Source organism: Oryzias latipes, chromosome 2 (genome assembly GCF_053564925.1).
Source record: "Oryzias latipes strain Hd-rR chromosome 2, Olatipes_Hd-rR_3.1".
Classification (NCBI taxonomy): domain Eukaryota; kingdom Metazoa; phylum Chordata; class Actinopteri; order Beloniformes; family Adrianichthyidae; genus Oryzias; species Oryzias latipes.
In genome coordinates, this window is record NC_136238.1 from 48893900 (window position 1) to 48915503 (window position 21604).

Here is a 21604-nt window from a genome sequence, read left to right on the forward strand (position 1 = left end):
ATTGTTGTGGTAAATTGGTTGTTGTTGGTTGTTGTAACTACTATTGCAGAATTATACCAATTGTTATGCCTTTGTCCACACTCAGGCACCTTGCAAACCCATTAGTGGGTGCAGGCCTCTCTAGTATGCCCCGCCATAAAGCATTTTTGGCAAAGTTTTTTCTGCCGCACCAGTGCCAGCCTGTCTTGTACTGACACGCCTCTGAAAGAGGAGCACTAGTTAAAGATGTGTTCTCCGCTGCACTTGGGAAATGTGAGGGTACCCCCTTTGGCCTTGGAGCTGGTTGCCTCTGACTCTGTAGCAAAAGACTGTTGCTTTCATTGACTTGGATGATGACTTGGAGGATGTTCTGGTTGACATGCTGTGGGTAAAGAGAGATCTGAAGATGGGATCTCATCTCTTCTCAGCTTCCTCTTCTACAAGTTTGACAACATTATCCAGCCGTGGTAGGCAGCCTGATCTAGTGATCTCTTGATTAACTTTTAGCCACTTCTTCTTGAGCTATTTGTAGCAGCGCACGTCCTCCATTTAGTTCCTCCTCAGATTTTGCTCTAACAATATTTTATTCTCTTTGATATTATTGTAGCCATTTATGTTAACCAGGATGAATTTCAAATGATCAATATCCACTATGATGATCAGCCAGTGACCGTGTTTGTCTGCTATGGGACACAATTTTGCCTTTGAGGCTTTTAAGAAGGTTTTAAGAAGTATGTGTTATGATCACTGTGAGCAGGGGGCGTGGCTGACCTTCTCCCTGGTGCCTCTCTACTCTGTACACCTGTTTCTCATCTCATTACCAGGTCTTTAAAAACCTGCACCTTCCTCTTTCTCCCTGCCAGATGATTACAATTCAGTAGCTCTTAGCACCTGTCCTGAATATCTGTCTAGCTCCGTTAATTCAGCATCCTGTCTGATTCAGTTTTTGTTCCTGAGGAATAAATTTTAAACCTGCCCTCGGCTTCAGCCTCTGCTTTGGGATCCTTACACTCAACCCTAACAGTATGCTGATCTGGGATGGCCATTAAAGCACACGTTCTGGAAAAAGTGCTATATAAATAAAAATATTCTATTCTATTCTATTCTATTCTATTCTATTCTATTCTATTCTACGACTAAAAAACATCTTGTCCCCCCATTGCTGAGACCAAATTGATTTATCTTCCTTTGTAGAGGGTCTTTCTTGGAGAAAACAAAATCAACATTTTTCCCTTTACAAAATAAGAAAATAAAAATGTGTTCTCTTTGTTAGATCTCTTAGACCCCTTGCATTTAAAGAAAGTAAGGAAATATCTGTTTTAAGATGCAACATGTAACAAAAAAGTAATCTTAACAGATCCAAATGAGGCTTAAAATATTATTAAACAAGAACTGTAAAGCAAAAAAAAAAAGAATTTATGGTGATTTATGGTGTAAAGTTATGGTGTGACTCTCTGACAGTCAAACATGGTTAAATCCATTCTAAATGTTCACAGCCATGCTTTAACTGATTCTGAAGAAGATGTTGTCATGGAAACAGGTTTCTCATGGCTGCAAGCGGCTCATCTTCAGGATCAGACAAGAGAAGATGCAGATGTTGTTCTTTAAAATGGGTCTGCTGTCTGCAGAGTTTGATTGTAAGGGACTCCTGGTTCCTGTGACGTCATTTCCGGGTGAGCGTTACCCAGCACTAGTCGTGCTTGACTACTGCTCTCTTGTTTGGCATTAGCCTTACTACTATTGCTTACTCTAAGGGTTATCTGGGTTAATATTCACATCTAGCACTTTTTAGTAGCGATACTTTACTGTTAAACCGCTTGCTGTTCACTTTCTCATTTTGCTAAATAAACCACTTCTCTTTACCTAAACACCGCTAGCCGTAGCTTAGAACCTAGCATGACCACCACTCCTTCCACCTTTCCCTCTCTCTCCTGCCCCATGTGCCATATCTTTAGTGAGGATCCTGCCTCCTTTAGTGAAGATAGCGATAGGTGTGTTAGGTGTAGTCTTGTGTTAGACTTGGAGGCCAGGCTGGAGCAGTTAGAAGCGCGGCTCCGCACAGTGGAAGCTAAGCCGGCTAGCCAGGTCGTTACTCGTAGCGCGGGCCGCGCTACCAGGGCTAACCCAGTTAGAACCCCAGCGTTCTCCCAGCAGCCGGGAGACAGTCAGGGGTTTGTACCGGTTGGGAGGAAACATAGTGCTAAGCGCAAAGACTTAGAGCACCCGAGACTCCTTGTTAGTAATAGGTTCTCCCCCTTCAGCGACACACCCGCTGAACCCTCAACTCTGGTTATAGGCTCTTCTGAAGTTAGAAACGTGGAGCTCCCTGCGGCTACAGTCAGGTGTTATCCGGGGGCCAGAGTTGGTGACATCGAGGGGAACCTTAGGATGTTGGCTCAGAGTAAGTCCAGGTTCCGTCGAGTCGTGATTCACGCAGGCGGTAATGATGTCCGACGGAGACAATCAGAGGTGGCTAAGTTAAACGTAGCTTCGGTGTGTAAACTGGCTAAGACGATGTCCGACACTGTAATTTTCTCTGGTCCCCTGCCGAACTTAGTCAGTGATGAAATGTACAGCCGCTTTTCATCATTCAACCGCTGGCTTTCTAGATGGTGCCCAGAAAACTGCGTTGGTTTTGTGGATAATTGGAGCGCGTTTTGGGGGAAGCCCGGTCTCATGCGGAGAGATGGCGTCCATCCCACTCGGGACGGTGCCGCTCTCCTTTCTAGAAACATTTTTGCTAGCCTTAGTCTGTCAACCTGACAATCCAGAGACGAGACCCGGGCGCAGAGCAGCAGTGTAAAACGCTCCTCTGAGCCTCCCTTAGGGTTAGTGCCGGTGCAAAACCCATGCAGGGAAAGTCAAGCAGGTCCTAGCTTTAGCTTATGTGATGAAAGACAAATGAAAGGAGCGCGTCACAGAAACCTTAAAGTGACAGACAGCAGTTCTCACAAGCAGAATTATGATGTCATTAAATGCGGTTTATTAAACATTCGATCCATTTCCTCCAAGTCCCTCTTAGTCAATGAGTTAATCATTGATAACAACCTTAGTTTACTAGCCTTAATAGAAACTTGGCTCCAACAGGATGACTATGTTAGATTGAATGAAGCAACCCCCCCCTCCCTCCCACTTATGCTAACTATCAGAAATCCAGGATTTCAAGGAAAGGAGGTGGTTTGGTGGTAATATCACAGTCTAGCTTACTTCTCAGCCCTAAAGTTAAAAATGCTTATAATTCATTTGAAAACATCATATTGTCTTTAAATCACCCAAACAGGAAAACTCGAAAACCTGTTTTACTCATAATTATTTATCGCCCCCCTGGCCCATATTCAGAATTTTTAACTGAGTTTTTACAACTTCCTATCTACTATTGTCTTAGATTCTGATCAAACTATAATAGTAGGGGATTTTAATATTCATGTTGATGACCCCAGTGACTGCCTAGGAAAGGCTTTTGCAGCTTTATTAGATGATGTTGGTTTCACCCAAAATGTAAATGAACCCACTCACTGTCATAAGCACACCCTGGACCTTGTTCTAACCCATGGGATAGAGATCAGCCAGCTGAGTGTCCTTCCTCTTAACCCCATCATTTCTGATCACTTTATGATTACCTTCCAGTTTACACTGGAACATCCTTCTGCCCCAGTGAATAAGAAACAACTTAGAAGAACCTTAACTGGCCGTTCTGTGTCTGAGTTTAAACTCACAGTTCAGCCAGTACTTAGTGATATTCTGAGCAAATACTCTGAGACCAGCTCCCATAGCATCAGTCCTAGTATAAATGACCACTTTGCTAATGATGCCTTACAGCCCTCAGGAGTACACTTGATGTTGTTGCCCCCCTGAAACCTAAGTTCGTTAGACAAAACCGAGTAGCACCGTGGTTTAACGCTGAAACACGTTCTCTTAAACAAGAAACTCATAAGTTGAAAAGACAATGGCGCCGCTCCGGTTCAGAGCAGTCTCTGAATATCTGGAAACTTAGCCTATTAAATTATAAAAAAGCTCTGGGTAGAGCTAGAAGCCAGTACTATTCAACCTTAATATCAGAGAATGGAAACAATCCCAGATTTCTTTTTAGCACTATAGCTAAATTAACTCGCAGTCAGAGCTCAGTAGAACCACATGTTCCTGTTTCTCTCAGCTCTGATGATTTTCTTACATTTTTCGATAGTAAGATCTCAAATATTAGACATAAGTTAAATCAAGTTATTCCTACTATCAGCCCAGAGCAGGCTGAAGCGGTAGAAGTGGAGGCATCCTTAGAAACCTCTGTAACATTAGACTGGTTCACTATTGTGGATCAAGTAGAAATAACATCAATAATTACTTCCTCCAAATCCTCAACGTGTCTGTTAGACCCAATTCCCACTAGACTTTTTAAAGAAACTTTTTCCCTTATTAATGATTCCATATTAACAATGATAAATACCTCTCTAGAAATGGGTTATGTGCCACAGTCTTTAAAATATGCAGTTGATAAACCTCTTCTGAAAAAGCCCAGTTTGGATCCTAACATCTTGGCAAACTATAGACCGATATCAAACCTGCCCTTTATTTCTAAAATCCTAGAAAGAGTTGTAGTTAAGCAGCTTTACTGCCACCTACAGGACAACTGCCTCTTTGAAGACTTTCAGTCGGGGTTTAGACCTCACCACAGTACGGAAACTGCACTAGTTAGAGTCTCTAATGACTTGTTATTGGCCTCAGAAAAGGGACTACTTTCTATTCTTGTCCTGTTGGACCTCAGCGCAGCTTTTGAAACTATCGACCACAGTATTTTACTCCATAGATTAGAGCATGACATAGGGATCAGAGGATCTGCTCTCCAGTGGTTTAAATCTTATCTGTCAGATAGGTATCAGTTTGTTAATGTAAATGGACATTCCTCTCAGTGCACTCGAGTTAACTACGGAGTCCCACAGGGCTCAGTTTTAGGACCGATCCTGTTTACGCTTTATATGCTACCCCTAGGAAACATAATCAGGAAACACAGCATTAATTTTCATTGTTATGCTGACGATACTCAGTTGTATTTATCCATGAAACCTGACCAGAATGACAATATAGAGAAACTGAACGCCTGCATCAGTGACATCAAGACCTGGATGACAATTAATTACATCCTCTTGAACCCAGAAAAAACTGAGGTCATCATACTAGGTCCTAAAAACCTCAAAGATACTCTGTCTGCTCAGATAGTCTCCCTGGATGGCATAAGTATAGGCCCCAATTCCACAGTTAGAAACCTTGGGGTCTTATTTGACCAGGATTTATCATTTAAGGCTCACATATCTCAGGTGTGTAGAACTGCCTTTTTTCACCTGCGGAACATTGCTAAGATCAGAAATCTACTTTCTAAGAGTGATGCTGAAAAACTCATCCATGCATTCGTTACGTCGAGGCTGGATTACTGTAACTCCTTGTTAGCAGCGTGTCCTAAGAGTTCCTTAAGAAGTCTCCAGCTTGTTCAGAACGCAGCAGCTAGATTGTTAGCAGGAACTAACAGAAGAGATCACATCACTCCTGTGTTAGTTTCACTCCATTGGCTCCCAGTTGATTCTAGAATTAAGTTCAAGAACCGCCTGTTAACCTATAAGGCCTTACATGGAATGGCCCCGTCCTATATTAATGACCTCATAGTCCCTTACCATTCAATCAGAACACTTCGCTCGCAAAATGCAGGACTGCTTGTGATTCCTAGAATTAATAAAAGTACAGTTGGAGGTAGAGCGTTTAGCCACCAAGCCCCTGTCTTATGCAATAAACTCCCAGCTCATGTAAGAGAGGCAGATTCGGTTTCTACATTCAAAGTTAGACTGAAAACATTCCTCTTTGGACAGGCTTATTGTCAGACTAGTTAGTATTCAGAGATTATTTAACTTAATGTTAATTGTTTAAATTAAACTTAATAACAATAACTATTTGTTTTAAAAGGCTGCTAGAAGTTGAAGCTGGGGTAACTATGATGCACTGGGGCTCTGTCCTCTTTTCTGTCCTTTTCCAATACTTTTCTTTTCTCATCTACCTCTACACCTCCTCTCTTCTCTATCTTTGATGATCATTTATCATTTAGTTCTCCATGCCTCTGTTTGGTGCAGTACGATTCATGTATTGTCCCTCTTTCCCTCTCCCCTCCTGGGGAGTGGGAGTGCTTCCAGACTCCAGTTGGCCCATCCGCGCTCCTGTACCTGACCGTGTACCTCGTCTCTGCTCTGTACCTGACTGTGTACCTCGTCTCTGCTCCTGCTCCTACACCTGGCTGTGGTTCCTGTCTCCGGCTCGACTCGCGCCCCTGACTGTCCTCCCAACCGCGGCTGGATGAAGCTCGTCTGCTGGACTTTAAATATGTAGTTGTAGGGTTAGATAAGTTAATTCTTCTCTATGAGTTCTGGTAAATCACCTGTCCGTCCTGGGGTAGGATCCCTCCTTCATGTGGGCACCCCTGAGGTTTCTTCGTTTTTTCTGGAATCTGTTTTTTTAGTTTTTCCTTACCACAAAGGGGGGTCAAAGGGCAGGGATGCCAGTATAGCTTAGTCAGTTTGTTAGTTTATTTTAGTATTTTCCTATTGAACTCTTTGTATTCGTGATCCTTTTGAGTTCATGTTTAACTTTAAAGCCCATCGAGACGACTGCTGTTGTGATTTTGGGCTATACAAATAAAATTGAATTGAATTAAATTAAGTGTTGTTGTTGGCGCATGTTAGCCTTTGTCTCCCTTCTTCCGGCTTCGTTCTGCCACTAAAAAATGATGAGCGAACAGGGGCTTCATAATAACCATAACAATAATAAAAGCATGTTTAGAAGATCATCTCGTATTTTACGGAGCTGCCACATATATGCATGTGGAGGCTCGGCTTGTTTACAGTGGGACTCGTTGCCTCTTCCAGTATTTTAAACTGCGCATGCCCAAATGATTTATTCAGACCGCAGGTGCTGACCATGTGAACATTTGTTCTAATCGGAAAAAGATTTTCTGGGCCCATGTACACGGTTGAATTCTAATCCGACCATTGATCTGGTCAAGATATCTTGCACATGTAACCGAGGCTACTGAGGAATATGTGTATTGTCTTGGACTATGGGATGATCATTACCAAATTTGTTGGTTTGTTTTGTTCTTGTTTCATTTTTCAGCTAAGGCATCTTGTTTACAGCTGGGTAGCTCGGTTGGTAAGGTGAGAGGCTACAATGCAGGAATCCAGGGTTCGAATCCCGGAGGGTAATAAGCAATGATACTGGGTCAATTACCATATCAATGGTGATCAATTAACACCACCCAGTGAGAGGCCTTAGGCAAGGCCCCTAACGCTACTAGGGATGGGTATCGTTAAGGTTTTAACAGTACTACTACTCTTATCGATCCGGTACTCTTATCGGTACTCTTATCAATACTTTTTGAGGACGAAAAATAAATAAATAACAAATTAAGAACATAAAGTGTTTTATTTCCTCATTATGCAACAACACTGTTTTTTTAACAAAACATTTTACTTTATACATGAGAATGTTCCAGACAGGATATTTATTTAATTATTGAATCTAATTATTTTCATTCTTTATAAGCGTGATGTTTCCTTTGATCTTTTGTCCATTTTCCACAACCTTCAATAGACTTTTCTGTCTGTCAAACACCAGAGTTAGGATTGAGTGAGATGATGGAAACAAATTCCCTTTGATGCAGACTCCTTTCTATTCATTTATTTTTCTTTAAATCCAGTAAACCCAATAAATTATATTAATGTTACGGATAACAACTATCATTAGTTATTAATTATTATTAAATATTAGTAAGCAGCTGATAGTTTGTCGCGGGTCTGGAATCATAAGCGGTGAATCTAAGCCCCGCCCCTCTACCTGTTTGCTTTGTGTGAAACACGCTGCCCCAGCGTGTTCTACACAAACAGCGCAACATACGGTCATCGTAGCAGCAAGGTGACAGCATGGTAGGGGCTCCTTGACGCAAACTTCATTAATTTTACGCAGAAACGGGTGTTCTAGGTCTTAGTCTAGGGCGCTCACGTGTCACCTACGAGATCACCACTGACTGCGTGTTTGCTGCCTTGTCTTGTGTGTGTGTGTGCGAGCGGCGAGTGCTGTCTGAACAACAGCCCCGCCCCCCGTGCACACAAATAGACAGACAGAGCTCTCCTCTTCAACAAGAATACCGAAATTATTATCATCATTAATTAACGGAAAATTGACTGACTTGGTGAGTTAAATATGGCAGATAACGTTTACATCTTGTGAGACACACAAAGAAAAGAAAAAGTAACTTCTCCAGTACCGATAGCAGAACCGTTCAGGTCAGATCTTAACGATACTGCGGTCTTGAAGAATGTGGCCCCGGGGCTGGTTCAATACCGAGGCACGGTACCCATCCCTAAACGCTACTGCCTCCTGAGCGCGGTTAGGCTGCAGCTCACCGCTCCCCCAGGGGATGGGTCAAAATGCGGAGAAGAATTTCCCCATTGTGGGATCAATTCATTAAATTTTTTTTTTGTTTTTTTTTGCTTGTTTCTTCCTTTTTTATAGAGGCTTTGGAGTTTGGTCAGAGTTTTTAGGCCTGTCTGTCTGTTTTCATCAGGTGTTTCTCATATGTTAGTGTTATTATGTGAAATTGTTTCATTTTGTTGTTACGAGTGTTGTTGAGTGGGGGTTTGGATATTTATAAGCCTAATCTTCTTTCATTCCCCTTTCAAATCCTATTTTCAAAGTCTTGTGTAGATTTTTTTTTCATGTAAAGGTTGATTTGAAATAAACAAGGTACTACTAAGCTCTGATAGAGAGAAATGTCCAACTGGACCTTCATCACAGCCTGAATTCATCATAGATCACCTGTTTCTGTCTTTCTTTCTCTTCCCAGACTTTCAACACATCATGAACTCTCAGAGACTCACTGTGAAATTGTGGCCTCAGCTCTGAAGTCCAACCCGTCCTTCCTGACAAAACTGGACCTGAGCTACAACATCCTGGAGGATTCATCCATGAAGGTTCTGTGTTCTGGACTGGAGAGTCCAAACTGCAGACTGCAGACTCTGAGGTCAGAACATTGAAGCTGCTGGTTGGTTCATTTCTTGTAGCCCTAATTTGTGATTCTTCAATGAAGTTGAAAGCTTTGGATTCCAAGAAAAAAAAATTCAATTTATGGTAAATAAATTGAATTTTTTTTTTTAACTTGTCCTGTCCAACAGCTGGGCAAACAGATGATGGATGGATCATGATGATCCTGAACCTGGTCAGACTGACAAGGGCAACAACATAATAAAAACATGACAAAAACCCAAGATGACTTGTTTCTGTTTCTCTTTAGCACAGAAAAAAAACATGCACCGCCTGCGAGGAGAGGGCTGTCAGTCATCTGTAGTCTGAACCAGCTGAAGATCAGGAGAATTCTTATCTCAACATTTTAAAATAGAAAATGAATTGCATTAAAATCATTCAAAAGTGCTATGAAGGTGTCTTTAATGTAATTTAACGTTAAACTCAAATTCAAACATTCTGAGAAAAAAGGATAGAGCTTCAAGAGGGGGGCAGATTGAGAGAAAATGCCCTTTTTTCTTAATTCTTTTTTTTTGGTAGCCATTTTCTAATCATATTGCGAACGCTTTGTGTACCTTGCAGGCTGACTTTACTCCAAACAAGGAAAGCCCAAGAAAGCAAAGAACTGTGAATATTTAATCCAGATTTGCCCAAAAAATTATCTTCTAAAACAGGGGTCTCCAAACCCTCCAATATTGTGGTATGGTGTCCAAGCTGGTGGAAGAAGTTTTAAACAGATTCTGTGACTTTAAGAAACTGGAGCTCTATGTGACATTTATTGTGAACCCTTTTCTAGATTTGACTTGTCAGGACAGATGGCTGACCAGTTCTCTGTTCATCCTGTGGAGATGGAAGTCCTAAATATCCAGAATGATGTTCAGCTAAAATCTATTCTGGAGTTAAGTGCAGGCAGTTTTTATGAATCAACAACTTTGTTTTCTTGAATCTTCATGAGATATTCGTAAAATATCTGCGGGGATTTAACCTTTCTTTGTTCTCTTAATTTTATGTTGACTCCATTAAAAAAAGGGTCAAGATTTTCAAATCGAACATTTTTTTTAACCTATAATTCAAAGTGGAAAATGGAAAATTCTCTTTCCATTGTGATGATGTAATTTGAAATTGCATGTAGCTCGGTTGGTCAGGTACAGGGCTACAACGCAGGAATCCAGGGTTCTATTCCCGGAGGGGAATAAACAATGGTGGGTGGCAATGGGGGAGAGTGAGAGAGAGAGTTGTTATTGGAGCAGACTTTAATGGACATGTTGGTGAGGGCAATAGAGGTGATGAGGAGGTGATGGGCAGGTTTGGTGTGAAGGAAAGGAATCTGGAGGGACAGATGGTGGTGGACTTTGCAAAGAGGATAGAAATGGCTGTAGTCAACACTTACTTCCAGAAGAGAGAGGAACATAGAGTGACATACAGAAGTGGAGGTAGGAGTACTCAGGTGGACTACATCCTATGTAGACGAGGTCATTTGAGAGAGGTTAATGACTGCAAAGTGGTGGTAGGAGAGAGTGTAGCCAGACAGCACCGCATGGTGGTGTGTAAGATGACTCTGGAGGTCAGGAGGAAGAAGAGAGGGAAAACAGAAAAGAAGACCAAGTGGTGGAAGCTACAGAATGAAGAAACTTGTGAGAAATTTAGGCAGAAGTTGAGGCAGGTCCTGGGTGGTCAGGATGAGCTTCCAGATGACTGGGAAACTACAGCAGAAACTATCAGGGAAACAGGTAGGAAGGTGCTAGGTGTGTCATCTGGAAAGAGGAAAGACGGTAAAGAGACTTGGTGGTGGAATGAGGAAGTACAGGAATGCGTCCAGAGGAAGAGGTTGGCTAAAAGGAAGTGGGATGTAGAAAGGACTGAGGAAGGTAGACAGGAGTACAAGGAAGCGCAGCGTAGAGTGAAGAGAGAGGTGGCAAAGGCCAAACAGAAGGCTTACGATGAGCTATATGACAGGTTAGACACAAAGGAAGGAGAGAAGGACTTGTACAGGCTAGCCAGACAGAGAGACAGAGATGGGAAGGACGTGCAACAGATAAGGGTGATTAAGGACAGAGATGGAAAGGTGCTAACAACCCAGGAGAGTGTACAGAAAAGATGGAAGGAGTATTTTGAGGAGCTGATGAACGTGGAAAATGACAGGGAAAGAAGGGAGGAAGATGTGGTTGTTGTGGAGCAGGAAGTAGCAGAGATTGGAAAGGATGAGGTTAGGAAGGCTCTGAAAAGGATGAAGAGCGGAAAGGCCGTTGGTCCTGATGACCTACCTGTGGAGGTATGGAAGTGCTTAGGAGAGACAGCAGTGGAATTTCTAACGAGGTTGTTCAATAGGATTTTAGAGAGTGAGAAGATGCCTGAGGAATGGAGGAGAAGCGTTCTGGTTCCGATCTTTAAGAACAAGGGTGACACGCAGAACTGCAGCAACTATAGAGGAATAAAGTTGATGAGCCACACAATGAAGCTGTGGGAAAGAGTAATGGAAGCCAGGCTTAGGAAGAAGGTGGAGATTTGTGAGCAGCAGTATGGTTTCATGCCCCGTAAGAGCACCACTGATGCCATTTTTGCTTTGAGAATGTTGATGGAAAAGTACAGAGAAGGTCAGAAGGAGCTGCATTGTGTGTTCGTAGATTTAGAGAAGGCGTATGACAGGGTGCCGAGGGAGGAGCTGTGGTACTGTATGAGGTCGTCTGGAGTGGCAGAGAAGTATGTCAGAGTAGTTCAGGACATGTATGAGAGAAGTATGACGGTGGTGAGATGTGCTGTAGGTCAGACAGAGGAGTTCAAGGTGGAGGTGGGACTACACCAAGGATCAGCTTTGAGTCCTTTTTTGTTTGCTATGCTGATGGACAGGCTGACAGACGAGGTAAGACAGGAATCTCCCTGGACAATGATGTTTGCGGATGACATTGTAATTTGCAGTGAGAGTAGAGAGCAGGTGGAGGAACAGCTAGAGAGGTGGAGGTTTGCTCTGGAAAGAAGAGGCATGAAGGTCAGTCGTAGTAAGACAGAATACATGTGTCTGAACGAGAGGGATCAAGGTGGAAGCATTAGGTTACAGGGGGCTGATGTGAAGAAGGTGCAGGAGTTTAAGTACTTGGGGTCAACAGTTCAGTGTGATGGGGAGTGTGGAAAAGAGGTGAAGAGGCGAGTGCAGGCAGGTTGGAGCGGGTGGAGGAAAGTGTCAGGAGTGTTGTGTGACAGAAGAGTGCCAGCAAGACTCAAAGGAAAGGTGTACAAGACAGTGGTGAGACCAGCTCTGCTCTATGGGTTAGAGACGGTAGCAGTGAGACAGAGACAAGAGGCTGAGATGGAGGTAGCAGAGATGAAGATGTTGAGGTTCTCCTTAGGAGTGACCAGGTTAGACAGGATAAGGAACGAGTACATCAGAGGGACGGCTCATGTTGCCTGTGTTAGCGACAAAGTCAGAGAAGCCAGACTGAGATGGTTTGGACATGTTCAGAGGAGAAATAGTGGATATATTGGTAGAAGGATGTTGGAGATGGAGCTGCCTGGCAGGAGGGCAAGAGGACGGCCAAAGAGGAGATACATGGATGTCTTAACAGAGGACATGAAGTTGGCTAATGTTAGGGTAGAAGATGTCCATGATAGAGTGAGGTGGAAAAGGATGATTCGCTGTGGCGACCCCTGATGGGAAAAGCCGAAAGAGAAAGAAGAGGGTGGCAATGGGGGCAATTACCATATCAATGGTGAGCAATTCACATCACCCAGTGGGGGTTCCTGGGCAAGACCCTTAATGCTACTGCCTCCCAGGCGCGGCTCGTCTGCAGCTCACCGCTCAAATGGGGTGTCAAATGCGGAGAACAAATTTCGCACAACTAGGTGTGTGACAGAAAGTAGCACTTTCTTTTCTTTCTTACAATTTAGGATTCAATAATGCGAAATACAATTTAATCTGACATTTTTTAATCAAAGCTTGAAATTAAAACAAAATCAATTGGATTTAAACATAATTGAACAGAAAATGTATTTTTAATCTGTCTGTTTAATCTACATTTCTGCCATGCATTTTGAAAATGTGTTTTTTAATAATTCATGATGATAAATGACATTTCAATTCCTCATCTGTTTCATCTTCATTTGAAAGACATTATTGCAATTCAATTTACTCCCCCCCAAGTCGTATTGTATTTTCATTTACATGTCGTCACAAGTTTTCAGTCCATAATTTCAAAATGTCATCTGTCAGTCTGTCATCAGGGCGGGTCCCACCTGACTGAATGGACCAAGTTCCTGGACCTCCAGCTGCATCACTGCTCCTGAACACACTTTTCTGTCTGATTGCAGGTTGGAGAGCTGCAGTTTGTCAGAGATCAGCTGTAAAGATCTGGTCTCAGCTCTGAAGAAAAACCCGTCTAATCTGACAGAACTGGACCTGAAGTTAAACGACCTGCAGGATTCAGGAGTTCTTCATCTGTGTGGTTTTCTGGAGAGTCCAGACTGCAGACTGCAGACTCTGAGGTCAGACTCCATGTTTCAGTTGTGTTCAGATCAATATGACTACAGATGACTGACTGATGACATGACTACAGAACGACAATGTTACATCAATATGATTTGTTTGTTCTTGTTTTTGTTTTGAATTGACTTTGTTAAAAATTGTTTTAATCTTGCTAAAATGCCATAGTACTTTTGTTATTATACTGGTGATAAAGAGGGCGGACTATATTCTTGTTTTTCTTAAATTGATTGGATGATGCAAAAGGAAGAGTGATCAAGAGGAAAAATTACGACGTCATGAAGAGAAGACGGTACACTCGTGACAGTCCAGCAGAGGTGAAACGTTAAGAAAATACATTGAGAAGTCCAAGGAAATCTTCAGTGTGTTAAGAACGAATGGAAAGTGAGTTCAGGATACCATGTTCATGGTTTTGAAAGTTGTTAAGGACTACTAAGGACTGGGGACATGAGCAAGCTAGTCAGCTGGATTTAGCTAGCATAGAACTGTGGAACTGTGCATGAAACTGTGGAGTTTGAGTCACTAAAGCAGTGACTGAAAACCCAGTGACAGCACAAAGCAGAAGGGAGTCTAGTGAGTGGAACATACGCATGTTCAAAGCTTTTAGTTTGACACTGACAGGACCGCCAGAGGTTATTGTCAGGCTGCAACCAGTTTGCATCTGGACCTCATGACAAGCTCTAGGAGTTACCTTAGGAAAAGACTTAAAATAAACATCCAAACTCCAGACAACAGGCCTGCAATGTACGTAACTTTGAGGTTTTGATTATTCAATCCATTTCAATTTTAATTTATTTATGTAGCCCCATATTTATTACAATTGTGTAATAAACATGAATCATAATAAAGTTATAAAGCCATAGAATTTAACAGCTGTTTACTAAGCTAAACTAAACAGACTAAACTTAACAGGGCTTTCCTGTCTTTAGACCAGGTGTGTCAAACTCATTTTGGTTCGGGGGCCACATTTAACCTGTCTGATCTCAAGTGGGCCGGACCAGTAACATAAAAGCAAAATAACAGCTTTGTTTTAGTTTTTTACTCAGTTGGAAAAAATGCCTCATTCAACATAGTAGCCTAATCACTTAGTGACAATGGATCTCAAATAAAAGTAATTTCAATTAAAGAAAAGTTGGTCTATTCAAATTAATACAGACTGAATTTTTTACATCTGACACTGAAGCAATCCAGAAACTTTTCTTTATGGTAATTCTCTTAGTGGTGATGAATGTTATATTCTTTGAGCACTGCGATATTGAAGACATACAAAGTATTTGGGTTTTTCATTCAGTTTTGTGAAAGAAAGAAAAAACTGTCAATTTTTCCTGAAAATCTCTTCACTCTACTTCACATTTAACAACATTTTGGTCATTAGGGTATCGCTAATGCTCATCCTTATAGCAAGATAACAGCGGTAAGGCTCATAGGGAACAAGGTCTATCTTACCTAGACACAGAGCTGTTAGGTTTCACTTTTAGCATGTGCAGAGATATGCTGTTTCAACTGTTTTTCCTTCCTTTTGCTCCCCTCAGTGGCGGAATTGCACATTTCGGTTATTTCTTTAAAAAATCATAACTCGCCACAAGAATGAGGAATGGACTAGAAACTTACTTTTACTTTCTTTTTTAATCATCCTTATGATTTTTACTCTTCATGAGTGGGCCGGAGTAAACCACCTGGTGGGCCGGATAAGGCCCGCGGGCCGTATGTTTGACACCACTGTTTAGACCCTCCTTCGTGGTAAGGAAAAACTCCTAAACAAAAACAGATACTGGAAAAAATAAGAAACCTCAGGGGTGTCCACATCAAGGAAGGATCCTACCTATCAGATCATGCTTTCAAGTGTGTATGTGGTGCAAGAGTCAGGTCGGGTCAAATCGGGATGGAGATGGAGGCAGGATCTGGATCAGCCTACAAGCAACTAATTGTTGGTGTTGAGTTTAATTCAAACATGTAAATAGTAAGTTAAATATTCTCTGATTACTAGCTAGTCTGGCAATAAACTTGTCCAAAGAGGAATGTTTTAAATTTTAGGTCCTAAGACTGAGCCCTGTGGGACTCCGTAGCTAAGTGCAGTGAGTGCAGTGAGAGCGCTGTCCATTTACATTAACGAACTGGTACCTTTTGGATAAATAGGATTCAAACCACTGGAGGGCAGCTCCTCTGTTCTCTATATCATGCTCTAATCTATGAAGTAAAATACCGTGGTCGATAGTGTCAAAGGCTGCACTGAGGTCTTACATGACCAGGATAGAAAGTTGTCCCTTTTCTGAGGCCAGTAACAAGTCATTAGAGCAGGGTGTCAAACTCACTTTGGTTCGGGGGCCACATTTATCCTGTCTGATCTCAAGTGGGCCGGACCGGTAACGTAAAAGCAAGCGAAAAGAGAGCTGACTATGTCATCAGCTGTTGTTGTGTCCATCAACTCAAGAAACTCAGCTGTGACTGTCTCTTTGACATATCTAATAAATTTGCACAGCTGTATATATCTGTGATGTTAGTGTTTTCAGAAATAACAACCGAAAATGCAATAAATGACTGGATTCCTTCATTTGGTGTCTAAGACTCCTCAGAGATGTAGGATCTGGAATCATAATCCTTGACACTCATGTTGGCTTTTTGGGGCACAAGTTCACCTCTGAAAGGGGTTTGGATGTTTGCACCAACGTGTTTACAGTAAGGTAGCTGTCACTGCTCCATCACTGACGTCAATACTGCAGTGAATGCAGACGGTTGTTTTTTCAGTCCAGCTAATAGTTGGTAATTCTTCTCTTTTCTTAACTGCAAATGGTGAAACTTTTCTATACGGTGAGTCTCATGGTGCTAAAAGCTGTAGTCTTTGAACACTGCAACCTGATGACATACCAAGCATGTAGGTTTTGCATTCAGCTTTGTGGAAAGAAAAAACTTTCCTGGAAAGCTCTCCACTCCACTTTTTGACAACATTTTGGTCATTGGGGTGTCGCTAATGATCATCCTTATAGCAAGATAACAGTAAGGCTCATAGGGAACCAAAGTGCATCTTACCCAAATGCAGAGCTGTTAGGTTTTGCTTTTGGCACGTTCAGAGATGTGCTTTTTTTTACCTGTTTTGCTTTTCTTTTGCTCCCCCTGGTGGCGGAACTGCGCATTTCGGTTATTTCTTTAAAAAATCATAACTTGCCACAGGAATGGACTAGAAACTTGCTTTCTTTTTTAAACATCTTTATGATTTTTACTCTTCATGTGTGGGCCGGACTAAAGCAGATGGCGGGCCAGATACGGCCCGCGGGCCGTATGTTTGACACCCCTGCATTAGAGACTCTAACTAGTGCAATCTCCGTACTGTGGTGAGGTCTAAACCCCGACTGAACACTTCAAAGTGGCTGTTGTCCTGTAGGTGGCAGTGAAGCTGCTTAACTACAACTCTTTCTAGGATTTTAGAAATAAAGGGCAGGTTTGATATTGGTCTATAGTTGGCCAAGATGCTAGGATCCAAACTGGGCTTTTTCAGAAGAGGTTTAACAACTGCATATTTAAAAGACTGTGGCACGTAACCCGTTTCCAGAGAGATATTTATCATCGTTAATATGGGATCATTAATTAGAGGAAAAGTTTCTTTAAAAGTCTAGTGGGAATTGGGTCTGACAGACATGTTGAGGATTTGGAGGACGTAATAATTGATGTTATTTCCGCTTGATCCACAATAGTAAAGCAGTCTAATGTTACAGAGGTTTCTATGGATGCCTCCATTTCTACCGCTTCAGCCTGCTCTGGGCTGATAGTAGGAATAACTTGATTTAACTTATGTCTAATATTTGAGATTTTACTATCGAAAAATGTAAGAAAATCATCAGAGCTGAGAGAAACAGGAACATGTGGTTCTACTGAGCTCTGACTGCGAGTTAATTTAGCAATAGTGCTAAAAAGAAATCTTGGATTGTTTCCATTCTCTGATATTAAGGTTGAATAGTACTGGCTTCTAGCTCTACGCAGAGCTTTTTTATAATTTTTTATAATTTAATAGGCTATGTTTCCAGATATCCAGAGACTGCTCTGAACCGGAGCGGCGCCATTCTCTTTCCAACTTACGGGTTTCTTGTTTAAGAAAACGAGTTTCACCGTTAAACCACGGTGCTACTCGGTTCTGTCTAACGAACTTAGGTTTCAGGGGGGCAACAACATGGAGTGTACTCCTGAGGGCTTGTAAGGCATCATTAACAAAGTGGTCATTTATACTAGGACTGATGCCATGGGAGCTGGTCTCAGAGTATTTTCTCAAAATATCACTAAGTACTGACTGAACTGTGTGTTTAAACTCAGACACAGAACGGTCAGATAAGGTTTTTCTAAGTTCTTTCTTATTCACTGGGGCAGAAGGATGTTCCAGTGTAAACTGGAAGGTAATCATAAAGTGATCAGAAATGATGGGGTTAAGAGGAAGGACACTCAGCTGGCTGATCTCTATCCCATGGGTTAGAACAAGGTCCAGGGTGTGCTTATGACAGTGAGTGGGTTCATTTACATTTTGGGTGAAACCAACATCATCTAATAAAGCTGCAAAAGCCTTTCCTAGGCAGTCACTGGGGTCATCAACATGAATATTAAAATCCCCTATTATTATAGTTTGATCAGAATCTAAGACAATAGTCGATAGGAAGTCGGAAAACTCAGTTAAAAATTCTGAATACAGAGGGGGGGGGGGGATAAATAATTATAAATAAAACAGGTTTTCGAGTCTTCCTGTTTGGGTGATTTAAAGACAATATGATGTTTTCAAATGAATTATAAACATTTTTAACTTTAGGGGTGAGAAGTAAGCTAGACTGTGATATTACCGCCAAACCACCTCCTTTCCTTGAAATCCTGGATTTCTGATCGTTAGCATAAATGGGGGGGGGGGTTGCTTCATTCAGTGTAACATAGTCATCCTGTTGGAGCCAAGTTTCTGTTAAGGCCAGAAGACTAAGGTTGTTATCAATGATTAACTCATTGACTAAGAAGGACTTAGAGGAAATTGATCGAATGTTTAATAAACTGCATTTAATTACATCATAATTCTGCTTGTGAGAACTGCTGTCTGTCACTTTAAGGTTTCTGTGGTTCACTCCTTTCTCTTGTCTTTCAGCACATAAGCTAAAGCTAGGACCTGCTTGACTTTCCCTGCAGACACAATCAGATATTGCATTGCCCTGTTATTTCTCTCTCATCAAATGTGCCGTTAACTATCTGAACTAGTTCAGCAGCAGTCCTGATCATAGAATATAGAATAGAATAGAATAGAATAGAATAGGTCTTTAATAATCCCTAAGGAAATTTAAAAATGGCCATCTGCTCACACTCATAAAACACATACACATATTAATAACAGTAAAAATAGCAATAAACTAAAAAAATAAATAAGTAAAAGAGTAATAATTTAAAAACAGTGGGTAAGAAAAATAAATAAAAATTAAAGCCGCAAGCAGCATTGCATGGCCCGCAGACGCAACACACCTTCCACGCCCAACTCTATGCACCACCACCGCCCTCACCGCCCACAATTGATGAGGGATAGTCAAAACTGCATAAGCTAATAATGCTAACTATGCTAATCATGCTAAGTATGCTATTTTGGCTAAAAGTGCTAGCATAGCGATCAGCATCATTAACTTACTCAGAAAAACACATTGCTCCATTGGTGAAAGCTATATGTCATGAGTTGACAAAAAAACCACTTTTTTTCAAAATGGCGGCTTTTCTGTTGATTTTATCTCCATAGCAACCATTTTATGTTTTGTTTGCCTTGGGAGAACGAACGGATTGACGTCAGTTTTGGACAAATCGTGAAAAGTAAACTTTTTGTTGTCCTTAGCAACAGTGCTTTTATGCTAACCACGCCCACATTCCTTATATGTCCTTGTCCAGTCTTTTTCAATGTGTTCAGATCCAGGCATAAATGCATGCATTCAATTTTCACTGTATTGTATTGAAAGGCATGGGAGTTATAACAGTGCGCCACTTTGCGAGCTCGCCACGCGGACGCCGTTCAAAATATACAACTTGTGATTGCAACATTTCTTCCAGAGTAGCTTGCCGTTGATGCCGGAAAATGTTTCGAGACGATCGCTGAAAATTCCTACGACAAGTTTATGTTTGAATCCAGCGGTAAAGGTGTTTTTTATAGAAAATTCAAGATGGCGTCCTTTTCCCGAGGTCAAAGGTCGAGGAAACTCCAGAGGTAGTTGTGGACTTGCTATAGCAACATGTGAGTGAAATTTCGTGAAAATCCCTGGAAAAAAAGTTCATTTTTTTATATTGTGTAAAAATGCGAAAATGGCGAAATTGCAGATTTTGGCACAAAATGGCCACCAAATCTAGCCACAGGGGTTGCAAGCCAGTAACTTCTGTGCCGGTCCCAAGCCCGGATAAATAGAGAGGGTTGCGTCAGGAAGGGCATCCGGCGTAAAAATTGCCAAAATAACCATGCGAATCATCCACAACACTTTAGACATACCGGATCGGTCGAGGCCCGGGTTAACAACGACCGCCACCGATGCTGTTAACCTACAGGGTGTCGGTGGAAATTTGACTACTGTTGGTGGAAGAAAGAGGGGAGGCAGAAGGGTCCGTGGCCAGAGAGAGAAGGGAAAAGGCAGGAACATAGGTTTGAGAATAGGGACTCTTAACGTTGGCACAATGACAGGGAAAGGCAGAGAGCTGGCAGACATGATGGAGAGAAGGAAGGTAGATGTACTGTGTGTGCAGGAGACAAGGTGGAAGGGCAGCAAGGCACGTAGTATTGGAGGAGGATACAAACTGTTCTATCATGGTGTTGATAGGAAGAGAAACGGGGTAGGAGTGATTCTGAAGGGGGAGTTTGTAAACAGTGTTCTAGAGGTGAAAAGAGTCTCAGACAGGATGATGAGCCTAAAGTTAGAAATTGAAGGGGTGATGGTGAATGTAGTCAGTGGGTATGCGCCACAGGTTGGCTGTGAGTTAGAAGTGAAGGAGAGATTCTGGAGTGAGTTGGATGAGGTCATAGAGAGTTTTCCCAGAGGAGAGAGAGTTGTTATTGGAGCAGACTTTAATGGGCATGTTGGTGAGGGCAACAGAGGTGATGAGGAGGTGATGGGCAGGTTTGGTGTGAAGGAAAGGAATCTGGAGGGACAGATGGTGGTGGACTTTGCGAAGAGGATGGAAATGGCTGTAGTCAACACTTACTTCCAGAAGAGAGAGGAACATAGAGTGACATACAGAAGTGGAGGTAGGAGTACTCAGGTGGACTACATCCTATGTAGACGAGGTCATTTGAGAGAGGTTAATGACTGCAAAGTGGTGGTAGGAGAGAGTGTAGCCAGACAGCACCGCATGGTGGTGTGTAAAATGACTCTGGAGGTCAGGAAGAAGAAGAGAGGGAAAACAGAAAAGAAGACCAAGTGGTGGAAGCTACAGAATGAAGAAACTTGTGAGGAATTTAGGCAGAAGTTGAGGCAGGTCCTGGGTGGTCAGGATGAGCTTCCAGAGGACTGGGAAACTACAGCAGAGATTATCAGGGAAACAGGTAGGAAGGTGCTAGGTGTGTCATCTGGAAAGAGGAAAGACGGTAAAGAGACTTGGTGGTGGAATGAGGAAGTACAGGAATGCGTCCAGAGGAAGAGGTTGGCTAAAAGGAAGTGGGATGTAGAAAGGACTGAGGAAGGTAGACAGGAGTACAAGGAAGCGCAGCGTAGAGTGAAAAGAGAGGTGGCAAAGGCCAAACAGAAAGCTTACGATGAGCTATATGACAGGTTAGACACAAAGGAAGGAGAAAAGGACTTGTACAGGCTAGCCAGACAGAGAGACAGAGATGGGAAGGACGTGCAACAGATAAGGGTGATTAAGGACAGAGATGGAAAGGTGCTAACAACCCAGGAGAGTGTACAGAAAAGATGGAAGGAGTATTTTGAGGAGCTGATGAACGTGGAAAATGACAGGGAAAGAAGGGAGGAAGATGTGGTTGTTGTGGAGCAGGAAGTAGCAGAGATTGGAAAGGATGAGGTTAGGAAGGCTCTGAAAAGGATGAAGAGCGGAAAGGCCGTTGGTCCTGATGACGTACCTGTGGAGGTATGGAAATGCTTAGGAGAGACAGCAGTGGAATTT

The 21604-nt window shown here is 42.2% G+C and overlaps 2 protein-coding genes across 7 annotated transcripts in view; both read left to right on the forward strand.

Moving 5' to 3' along the window:
- LOC144988997 (NLR family CARD domain-containing protein 3-like) overlaps nt 1–21604 on the forward strand; it is a 273480-nt gene that overhangs the window by 233554 nt on the left and 18322 nt on the right. For 4 of the 6 annotated variants that reach the window (XM_078940570.1, XM_078940572.1, XM_078940569.1 and 1 more), the window contains 2 exons: nt 8855–9031; nt 13333–13506. In XM_078940570.1, coding sequence (XP_078796696.1) covers nt 8855–9031; nt 13333–13506 — 351 coding nt within the window. The remainder of the gene's footprint in view (nt 1–8854; nt 9032–13332; nt 13507–21604) is intronic. The other 2 variants (XM_078940554.1, XM_078940564.1) reach the window with 1 other exon arrangement.
- Nucleotides 1–21604, forward strand: part of LOC144989042 (NLR family CARD domain-containing protein 3-like) — a 107165-nt gene that overhangs the window by 23528 nt on the left and 62033 nt on the right. The window lies entirely within an intron of this gene.